Genomic DNA, 11,079 nt, shown 5'->3' with positions numbered 1-11,079 from the left:
TACAGGGTGTATTTTCATGAGCAGCTGGTGCCAAGCACGAACCGCACACTGTCCCCGAAGGCTTCCAGCATTGGCAAGACATCCGTGAGGCATTGACTATGAAGGAGCTCGAATCGCTCCCGTTTCGTGGGGTCTGCAGTCTCGGTGACAGGTGAAGTAATGCAAAATCAGGTCAGGTCCAACTGCACGCTGACACCAGACTAGCCTCGTATTTCGTTGGTCAACGAGGGACATCAGAAATGTCCGCGCGAAAGATAACTGCTTCGGCCGAACTGCCGCACACCTTTGAAGCAGGACAGTGAGCCCCTGGAGGCCATGCGGGGAACAAAACTACGCTTATGTGACCTGATGCTCTGCCTGACTTCATTTCAGATTCCGAGAAGATAACCGTAGGCTGCAGTTTCGCAATAATGCGATCATGCATATCCCATGATTTCGGCGACGTATCGCAAAATAGCACTTCATGTCTAACAAAACCACAATTCATAAGTCATCAGCTATCAACTGACACCCATGTAAAACAAGCCAAACGCAACATAGGAAACCGCTCCATACGTCAGTGCTTCAAAACAAAAACAAAAGCATCACAGCTCCTGTGCCACATCACCTAAACAGCAGGCACCCCCACATCCCAATAAGCGTCACGCCAATCAGCTGATCTGACTCTCCACGCCCTTTCCTTCCAGCGCACAGCCGTGCCCCGCACACGCCCGCGCCTGCCACTATGTCCTCTCCTCCGGCTGCTGAGGCGCGCCAACGTCCATGCCCAGGAGACCGTACACCCGGCGCCAGATGGCCATCCGCTGGCGCTGGCCGTCGCGGAGGAGGTCCGTGTACCCGATCTCCGCCATGCCGAGGCGGGAACACATCCAGTCGGAAGAGTCTGTCAGCTGGTAGCCCTTGACCCGGTCGGTGATCTCGTGCTGCTGCCCTTGCAGCTCGCTGCCCTTAGCCTCGGAGGCCACGCAGCGCTGCTTGTAGTGCAGGCAGCGCGCCACGAGCGCCTCCGTGCGCGCCAGAAACGTCGCGATTGGCACGGCGGCGATCTGCTGGGCCAGGCGCTGCCGGAAGTGGCGGTACAGAATCATGTCCAGCTCCAGGAACTCCTCCAGCGCCGCCCGGTCGGCGCGACTCATCGGGGTTCGCAGCGCGTCGAAGCGCGCGTTCTTGGTGAGGTAGATGACGTCATCAGTCGACCAGCACATCAACTGACGCAGCAGCACCAGCGACTCGTCCATCATCTCGGCTATCATCACAAGGTCGAAGGCCTTGTCGAGGTCGTCGAGCATGGCCTGCACGAGGCGCGGTTCGCTGACGATGGCTGGGTCGTATCCGAGGTCAAAGGCCATCTGGCTGCCGCCGAAGCGCCTGTGGCGGGGGCGCGTAGGTCAACAAGGTTGGCGGTGGCAGGGTCACGTGGCGAGCAGCACGCATGTCGAGAGGGGCGATGACGGTCACAATGTGTAGACGAAACAAACAAAGAATATACAAGGAAAGAAATAATACTTAACCACTTGCATTATCTCCTACCGTAGATCACGTTGCATTGCGTTTGTAACAGAGGGTGTCCTTTTACTAAGCATAACGTCAGGGCCAGCGTTTCCTGTCATGATAACTGCGTCTCATCTGTTTTTGGAACGAGTAGTGCCGCAGCTGGGATTGGGCCAAGGCTCCACGGACCAAACATGGCAGCAGCATGGGCCTGCCGGTGCTATTCTAGTTCCCACCTCCTCGATGTGCTGCCAGGACAGGAAACAGGACCCTGCCGCTCAAAACAGCGAAAAAAAGAACGGAACCTCTTTTTACCTCCCTCCGCTTCAGATTCATTTCCGAGCAATTTTCTAATGCTGGGCTCAGGCTAGGGCTCATTGAAAACAAGAACAACCGGTGCTGGGCCTACCCCAATCCCGAACTGCCCTCGTGCCCTCTCACCCATGGCCGATCCTCGCCAGAGCCTGCTTCCTCTCCAGCGGCAGAGCGATGAATTGTCTCAGCGTCATATTCCAGTGTTGCGGAATCGCGAAGTGGTAGTAGTCGAAGGCCGACTCGAACTGTGCCACGGGATCGCGCAGGATCGTGACCCACGCAGCGTGATCTTGCATCACGCGGCGCGTCTCGGCCACGTGCAGCCGCGTGTGGTGCGCGAACACGTCAAACTTGCCAGAGCGGGGCCAAAGCCAATCCGGAATGAATAGCCTGTTGAACGGCGTCTGCAGGCACAGAGGTCATGGGTCAGTTGGGTCGCATGGGCCAATAAGGTCACAGGGCTAGATGGCCAGGTGGATCAAGGTGGTCCCAGGTCAGATAGGTCACAGGTGTCACGAGTCAGCCAGGAGTCACGGGTCAGATGGGTCACAGGGGTCACGGATCAGATGGGTCACAGAGATCCCAGGTTGGATTGGTCACAAGACCTAGGGTCAGTTGGGTCGCGTAGGTGACGGGCCATTTGACCTGTGATCCGTGATATCCGTGACGCTAGCACGTTCGTAGTAGCTATACAGCTTGTGCAAGTGACATCACCAGTGATGGAACTGTAACATAATGGCTCCTCGGGGTAACGACAACGAAGTGGTTAAGTCGTACATCTGGGAAACCAGAGGCAAGGAGTTCGATTCCCTGAGATGTTTGCCATTCCTGCTAGGGTGAGACGCGGGCAAGAGCACGTCGTGAAGCAAAAATCCCACATGATGGCTGCTCATGTCAACCACGTCGCTTGTTGAGATTTGCCCCCATGTCCGAGCCTGACTACCTTACTACTCGACTACTGGGTACTGGGTTCTTGACTACTGGGTATCCTCGTTTCTGCATACATTTGCTGTTAGCTGAAATTTTGTAAAATGCGCTTGTACTGAGCTCGTTTATTTCGGCTTATCAAATATATATCAATGTGTGGTGTTCTCAGACCGTGGCAGAAGTCTTATGTTCCGAGGTCCACACCGCTACTTCGCACCGATACAATGATATACCGCCGTGACCGCGTCCCATGTGACTGGAGGGTGGTGTTTAACTCCGCCAATATTGACAACAAGTGGGCGACACTTCCTCAAACGTGCCAGCGGGGCCTGACCGACACGCCCTCTTTACCGGCATAGAGATCCGAAACAGATGAGTGCCACCTATCTCCGAAACACCACGTGCTCTCACCGCTGGCTGAGCCGCGGCTCGGAGATCGGACAGACTTGACTCAGACCCGTGTTACAGCCGAGGCTCAGAACCGTGTAACAGCCGGGCTCAGACCCGTGTCACGGCTGGGCGCAGACCTGTGCTACAGCTGGGGCACAGATCCGTGTCACAACCGGGCTCAGATCAATGTCACAACTGTGCTCAGGTCCGTGTTACAACCGGGGCTCAGACCCCTGTCACAGCTGGGGCTCAGATCCGTGTCGCAACTGGGCTCAGGTCCGTGTTACAACCGAGTATCAGACCCGTGTCACAGCTGGGGCTCAGACCCGTGTCACAGCCGGGGCTCAGACCCTTGTCATAGCTGGGGCTCAAATCCGTGTCACAACTGGGCTCATACCCGTGTTACAACCGGGTATCAGACCCGTGTCACAGCTCGGGCACAGATCCGTGTCACAACCGGGGCTCAGACCCGTGTCACAGCTGGGGCTCGGACCCGTGTCAGAGCCCGGCTCAGACCCGTGTCACAACCGAGGGTCAGAGCCGCGTCACGACGCAAGTGTTACCCACAGATCGGGATCTACGATCTGGCGCGTCACAAACATGGCATCGCCGATAAAGCTGATAAGCATAAAGCAGGCTCTGTGTGTGCCGCTGTGCCGCACATCATGCAGGCATCGTGCATCATAAACTACATAGCACGCATAACCACAGCGAGGTGTCGTCTGTAGGGCCGGGTGTTCTCAGAGCGGGATTGCCAATGCCGGGCAGAGATTACTTTACGAGGTTTTCGGGCGTCGCGACGCTCGACGCGGCTGGCCTCCGTAGCCTTGACATGCAGCCTTCAATATGGTGCTTCGAATGTTCGCAGCGTTCAAAGCACCGTGTTTATCTGAATGAGCCCTTCGTCTGCGTCGATGACGGGCTGTGCATAAGCCCTTTTGATGTGTATTTTAGCTGCAATGTTCACACATTTTTGTACATGGTACGCACCTAACGGACGCAGCACGAAGCGTCTGTACTATAGAAAAATACAACTGAAGTATTTATTTTGAGGTCCGGTTAAGCTCTCAACCCCCAAATTATGTGCAATCTCTATCCTTTCTGTCATTACAAGGCAGTTCAGAAGATTCTAAAAACCAAGTCTACCTCTAATTGTCTTTTAACCATCGCCTTCTTCTCAAACTAAATGGTTTCGGTGCCTCCAATCCATCGAAAATCTCTCTTCAAGATATCAGACCGAAATGTACCGGCCGTGAATGAGGTAAAACTTTCTTTCCTTAATTTATTGACTTAAGTAAACGCTCTGGTGGGGCTGACCACTCCAGATAAGTCACAGCATGACAGTTTGACAGCATCATCATCAGCTAGTCAGAACACTACCTCTCAGCATGTAGAGGGTCATGTTCACAAACTCATCAAGTATCCGACAGGTTTGCACCCTCCGACAGATTAACCGGGATCTTCCGCAGAGCTCCTCTCTGGTATGGCTGTCTGGCGAGGCGGGCGACATTCCGCAGTTCTCTGGCATGGCTGTCTGGCGAGGCGGGCGACATTCCGCAGTTCTCTGGCATGGTTGTCTGGCGAGGCGGACGACATCCGCAGTTCTCTGGCATCGCTGTCCGGCGAGGCGGACGACATTCTGCAGTCCTCTGGTATGGCACTCTGGCGAGGCAGACGACGCTTCACATCTGCTCGCTGGTGGAGCGGGTCGGCATCTGAAGCTATTCTGCTGACCGCAAGAGCGCCGGGCTCCAGAATGAATATTTCGCTGGCGTTGTCGATCGGCTCATTTTGGCAGACGTAGGCATTCGCGTGGATCTACACGGCTTGTGCCACCCCTTCGAAACGCGTGCAGGCAACTAGGATCAGGTGGTAGGAGATGGTGGTATGAGTCTCCAAGAGGCAGGAGACAGTGGGTAATCACATTCAGGGCGGTGCCGTGAGCCTGGATCAAAGCAATGCCAGGTCAGCTGAAGTGTGGTCCTCCATTCCGGAGATGCAAGCAGCCGTGGAGCAACTGCAAGTAAAATGTCAGCTGACAAGGTCAACGGACTTAGCTGCCGCAGTTTCAAACTTCTGCCTTATGCGGAGCGTTATGAGTCGGGTTATCTTACTCTGAGAATAGCCCATCTTCAGTATACTGGGGGATGCCGATTAAGCGACGTTTTCAGAGAAGCACTGGCTAAAGCTAAGAGCCGCGATCAGCGGCTGCAAAGAAGAACCCTTGTGAAGTGTGTGCTTGTGCGGCCAAAACAGTAGTTGCGCGGTTACGCCTTGCCCTGACCATACTCACTCCAGTGTACTGAGAGGAATGTGTGAGGTCCGTGAAAATGAAGTGATCCCCTACGCACACCTTTGATGACCTATGAGCTGTAGGGCATGCGATAACTTCGGCTGACAAACACGACGACCTGGCACTGCGTCGCGCGTCCATTTGATCCACGGCACAAACGGCAGAGTGTCGGGGTGATGCTGAGTCGAGGCATGACGCACGGGTGATTTACCATAGCCATGGTTTGCTGGCGCTATTTGTTATCCACTAGCCGTTATGGTGCACTACCATGCTGTGTTACTTGAGCCACAGGATAAACGTAAGACGCCGCTGTCCCAACTTGTGACGATATCATCTGTGTCGAGTTAACCCCTAACCGTGCACGCTCTCACACCGTCACTCGTCACCCGCCACCTGCACAGCAATCACTTCTGGTAGGTGAGGTAAATGTATTGCTTACAGTTGGAACACATCAAGAAACTGATCATCATGTTTCAAACACAAGACTACCTCGACACGGACCGAGCTAACGACTGGGCCAAAAAGCGCAACACATGGCACGGACTCCATTCCAATTATTCCTGTCTCTCAGCTGATCCATGTTCTGCATCTGGATGCTGGCATGTGCCTTAAAACTTACTAAAAACGGCCTTAACACCAACGAAAACCCTAACAAGGGTTGTGGCCAAAGCGAGCGCGATAATCATCCAAGGAAATCCGTACGTATCCACAACAATGCCCCCGAAAGGCGACCAACTGCTATTCCCAATGGCAAACTAATTTGGCCTCCAATAAATATGGGCTCGATCGTCATCCCTAGACCTGTAGCCCACCAGCCAGGGTCCAAGCCAAATGACGAAGAAGGAGCCACTAACAAGATTGCTAGGCTGGCGACAAGGAGGCATGGCGACATCACCTTGTAACGATTTTGCACAAGCTCAGCCAGCGATCCCCAGAAAAAGTTCATACCGGCATATAGCGTAGTGCTGACGATGTAGAAGAGACCAACCTGTGACGAGGAAACACCGAGCACATCATTGGCGTAAGGAACGAGGGTTGAATCCACTGTGCTCACATTTCCAGCATACACAAACACGATCATCATACACACCCAGTTGCCCGCCGATCCGGCCAGCAGCCGCAGAGACCCCAGCAAATGTGTCTGAGATCCACTGTTGGTCTGCTCGATGGTCGGCATCAGGCGCTGGTTGATGGCAGCCATCAGCAGCATGATGACGTCAAGCCTGTAGAAGGGGATGCCGAAGGCACCGAGGGCGAACAAGCCACCCCAAATGGCCGGCGTCAAGGCTAAGCCGATGGTCAGAGCTGAGTTCAGGAGCGCCACGATCCTGTTCACCTTGTCGCAGAATAGGCTGTCGACGACGGTAAAGCTACAGATGGTAATGGCTGCCGAACCCACCACCTCCAACAGCCTCACCAAGAAGCAGGCCGCCACAAAGGTAGATGTGTCCGCGATGTTGTTGAGCGTGCCAAAGACGATGGTGGCAAGACCGGAAGCTGCGACGTCAAAGTTGTAGAGCCAGTTGATTTCCAGCAATGGCGCCAGCCGCTCAGGGGTCGCTTTCGCCAGCGCGAAGACGGTGAACAGGGAGCTGATGACTGAGACTTTGAGACTTTGAGACATGCCTCTCGACACGTCTTCTACAGGGAAGAACAAGATCATGAAGACTCCAGTGAGCCGTTCAGGATCCTCACCATCACCAGGCAGGCCAGCAATTTCTTCTGAGCAGCTGTCATACGATCGTCCCTTGCCACATGTTGATTAATACTGACTCCGTGGTTGCCGTCAGATGGCGCATCTGTGTCTTCTGCATGTTAGATTGACTCGTACTCGGATAGCTGTCAGATTCCGAGACCAATCTGGGGTTCGGTGTAAATAACATATCTGCCTCCATGTTGCCTAGCCTCTTACTTGCAGGCAGTTGTGTGATCCCGTTGCAAGCCATTGCACGATATAATCAGTGCAGAAGAGCGCTCAGCGCCGCACACACGGTGCCCGCACTGACGCTTCCTGATGACCTACCGTCAACCCTGGTAACATCACCGCTCCGCTCGACGACCCACGTCCGTCCGGCCGTCGTCCTCTCGCCCGTCTGCGGATTTGGTGAGATAGCCGCACTTTGTCCGATCCGCACTCGCGCGGCGTTTTCAGCGCCCGTAGCAGGATCCTGGAGACCCTGGTGCGCACGAGCCATTGGCGGACCTCGGACTACACAGGTGTGTCTCATTTGACCAATCGGGAAGCTGATCTGTGCGGTGAAGTTCATCACCGGAGCTGGGTGCACTCACGCCAAACGGGTGCTTCATAACCATGGCAGTCCGGAGTTTGCGCTGGTTTTTGAATGCTTGTGCTTAGGTAGCTTGCAGCACACAAATTTTCAATGCTGACCGCGTTTCGACTCACGAAACTTCACATGATGCGACAAAGATGAAGCCCCCGTTGCTGCTGAGCATTAATAGCTCGTTGTCCTGTCACGTCTCTGATCCAGCATTGTGGAAATCGCTTTGATGCCAATCAACAGCCCAACAGATGCCGTCACAAAAGCCAGCACGGTTATCATCCAAGGAAAACCGTAGGCATCCACCATAATGCCTCCGGAAATCGGTCCAATTGCTATGCCCATGGAAAACACCATTTGGTACACTCCGGCAACAAAGGATTGTGTACCCAAGCCGAATTCGAGCCCGTTCTGGACGCTACAGTCAAGCATGAGCTTAAAACATGGGGTTATGGCACCACCAATAAACATTTCTTCAATGGTCATACCCAGACCTGTTATCCACCAAGCCGGCTCTAAGCCCAATAACGGAGAAGGAGCCACCAACAAAATTCCAAAGCTCGCAACAAGGAGGCATGGTGACATCATCTTGTAACGGTTCCACATTTGCTCAGCCAGCCATCCCCAGAGAAAGTTAATGATGGCGTACATCGTGGTGCTAGCTAAGTAGAACAAACCTACCGTCGACGGCGAGACGCCGAGCACATCATTGGCGTATGGAGCGATGGCCGAACTAACGGTGCTCACGTCTGCAGAAAATATCAGTACGGTCGCCATGCAGATCCAGTTTCCGGTGGATCCAATAAACACCCGGAAATTCTTGAAGAAGCTCGTCTGCGGTCCACTGGTGATCTTCTGCACCGTCGGCATCACGTGCTGGTTGACGGCCGCCATCAGTAGCATGATGACGCCGAGCGTATAGAAGGGGGTGCCGAAGCCACCGAGCGCGAACAGGCCGCCCCAGATCGCCGGCGTCAACGCCAGCCCGATCGTTAGAGCAGAGCCCAGCAGCGCCACGACCCTGTTCACTTTACCGGGGAACTGGCTGCCAGCGATAGTGTAACCGCATACGGCAATGGCTGCTGAACCAGCCGCCTCCAGCAACCTCACTAAGAAACAGGCCGCCATGAAGGTAGATGTGTCCGCGATGTAGTTGAGCGTGCCAAAGACGACGGTAGAGACACCCGCAGCTGCTATGCCGAAGTTGTAGAGTCGAGTGATGCCGACAACGGGCGCCAACCGACCAATGAACGGGCTCATGATCATCTTTGCCACAGCGAAAACGCTGAAGAGGGAACTGATGACCGTCTGCGACACGCCTCTCGAAGCGGCCTCTACGGGGAAGAATGGGATCATGACAGCAATCAGCGAGCCGTTCAACATCCTCACGATCAGCAGGCTGGCCAACAGCTTCTTCTGAGCCGACGTCATGCCTGAGTTGTTTGCGGCACGCTGCTTGCCGCCTTCATTGGCAGGAGATCCATTGGTGTTATCTGGACTAGAAATGGATTCATAGCCGACATGCCCGTCCGATTCTGAACCTGAATCGGTCCTCCGCAACAGCAAGTTGTCGGTCTCCATGACACCTGCCTGGCGCTGACTACGTACTTCTATGCAGGTAAGCACTACCGACCAGCAGTACCGCCGGGCGGTTATCAGAGCCGCTTACAAGCAGCTTCCAAGGACACGTCGTAGGGTCCCACCGGCCTCCTCGCTTCTCAGCGCTGCCCAGTGCTAGTCCCAGCGCGACTGCACCCACATTTGTTGCACCAGACGCCGACTGCACCCACGTCTGCTGCACCAGGTGCTGAGTGCACCCACGTCTCCTGTGCCAAGCGCTGAGTGCATCCACGTCACCTGCACCATGCGCTGGCTGCGCCCACGTCTCCTGTGCCAAGCGCTGAGTGCATCCACGTCACCTGCACCATGCGCTGGCTGCGCCCACGTCTGCTACAGCAGGTGCTGACTGTTCCCACGTCTCCTGTGCCAAGTGCTGACTGTCCCCACGTCTGCTGCGCCAGGCGCTGACTGCACCCAGGTCTGGCTGACCCGCCCGCCGTCCGTCTGCCAGCAGAGCTGGCTGTGCACTGCCGCCGCCCGGCTCGCGCTCACCGTACGCATCCCCAGGCTTCACTTGGGCGCTGGCGAGTCAGTATTCATTACAGCCCGCCGGCCGGCCGGACTACCGCATGGCACGATATAAAACCGGTTTGTTTTTGCTCGGCAGTTGGCGGAGAGTGGCGGCTGCTACGCAAGCGGCGCAGTGTGCAGCCTGAGAATGATGCTTGACACGTGACTGTCGCGACACTCTGGTACGCTGCGCCTTTAATTCATGATGCTATTTTCCCTCTCTTTTAAGTGTTCATGCAATGGTTTCGCGTCCAGCAGATTGCAAAACGAATTTTTTGGATAGTCCTTAAAATCGTAAAAGCGAAAACAATGGCCGCCAACAGTTGTGCAGCAATTCCGATACGGGATCTTTTGAAAGCAATCATGTGAATATACTTCATATTATGTGTTACATTGACGGCGCTGCAAGGTGCACCTGTTTGTTGAGCTCACGAAGAATCGTGCCATATTGTGGCGAATATTCCAAAGAAACGCTGGGACGTTACTGAAACAAATTGGGCTAAAACACACAAACCCACGCACCAAAGCAAGCGCGGTGTTTCCTTGTTCACCGTCTGGTAGCCTGCAGTCCGAAGCGGGCATCATGGCTCAGGTATGGCTTTCACTTGTTTACCCAAAGAGGCACGTCTCCAGTTACTGTCATGGTGTGAGTGGGTGAAGTCTCACAAGGGCGTGTTTTTGTGTTGAAGGTATTCATGTTTCAGGAAAAAATATCTTTGAAAGCACGGTTGCTGCTGACTTGCCTTTGTTGGAAACAAGCCTTTTAAAGTTTGACTGTCCGCATCATTTTACACACGTGCGAAACGTATTACATCCCATTTTACAGCTACCCATGGCTGCGCACACATTTTAAAAAAACGTAGCTGAAAAAAATGAAACAACTCGAAGGCAGCACGCGACATTTTAAAGATGTATATGCAAGTCAACCACCCACGCATTGTCCCGCGGCCAAACATGCAAAGTAGACCAGTACCATGCGATGCCTGCCGACATGATGCAGTGCGATGTCTGCCGACATGACGCAGTGCGATGCATGCCGACACGATGCAGTGCGACGCCTGCCGACGTGATGCAGTGCGATGCCTGCCGACACGATGCAGTGCGACGCCTGCCGACATGATGCAGTGCGATGCGCGCCGACACGATGCAGTGCGAGCCTCACCGGTGATCCGACGTAGTTGCCCGTGCTTCCCAGACGAAGTTGAGCGAGTGCTTTCGCCGTAGCGCATCAGATTTTCTGCACAGTGGAGCTGG

The 11,079-nt window shown here is 54.5% G+C and overlaps 1 protein-coding gene across 1 annotated transcript; it reads right to left on the bottom strand.

The window, feature by feature from the left end:
- Positions 1–11,020, bottom strand: LOC119114347 (galactosylceramide sulfotransferase; the record flags this gene model as incomplete). The annotated part of the gene is given in 3 exon segments (XM_037238547.1): positions 1–1,368; positions 1,933–2,210; positions 10,988–11,020. Coding segments are annotated over 3 exon segments (957 nt in total), but the record flags the coding sequence as incomplete, so codon positions are not given.
- Between the last annotated feature and the right edge of the window lie 59 nt (positions 11,021–11,079).

The sequence above is a fragment of the Pollicipes pollicipes genome, unplaced genomic scaffold, assembly GCF_011947565.3.
Source record: "Pollicipes pollicipes isolate AB1234 unplaced genomic scaffold, Ppol_2.1 Scaffold_7262;HRSCAF=8765_pilon_pilon_pilon, whole genome shotgun sequence".
Lineage (NCBI taxonomy): Eukaryota > Metazoa > Arthropoda > Thecostraca > Pollicipedomorpha > Pollicipedidae > Pollicipes > Pollicipes pollicipes.
The sequence above is the reverse complement of the archived record's forward strand: the minus strand, read 5'-3'. Positions and strand labels throughout refer to the sequence as shown.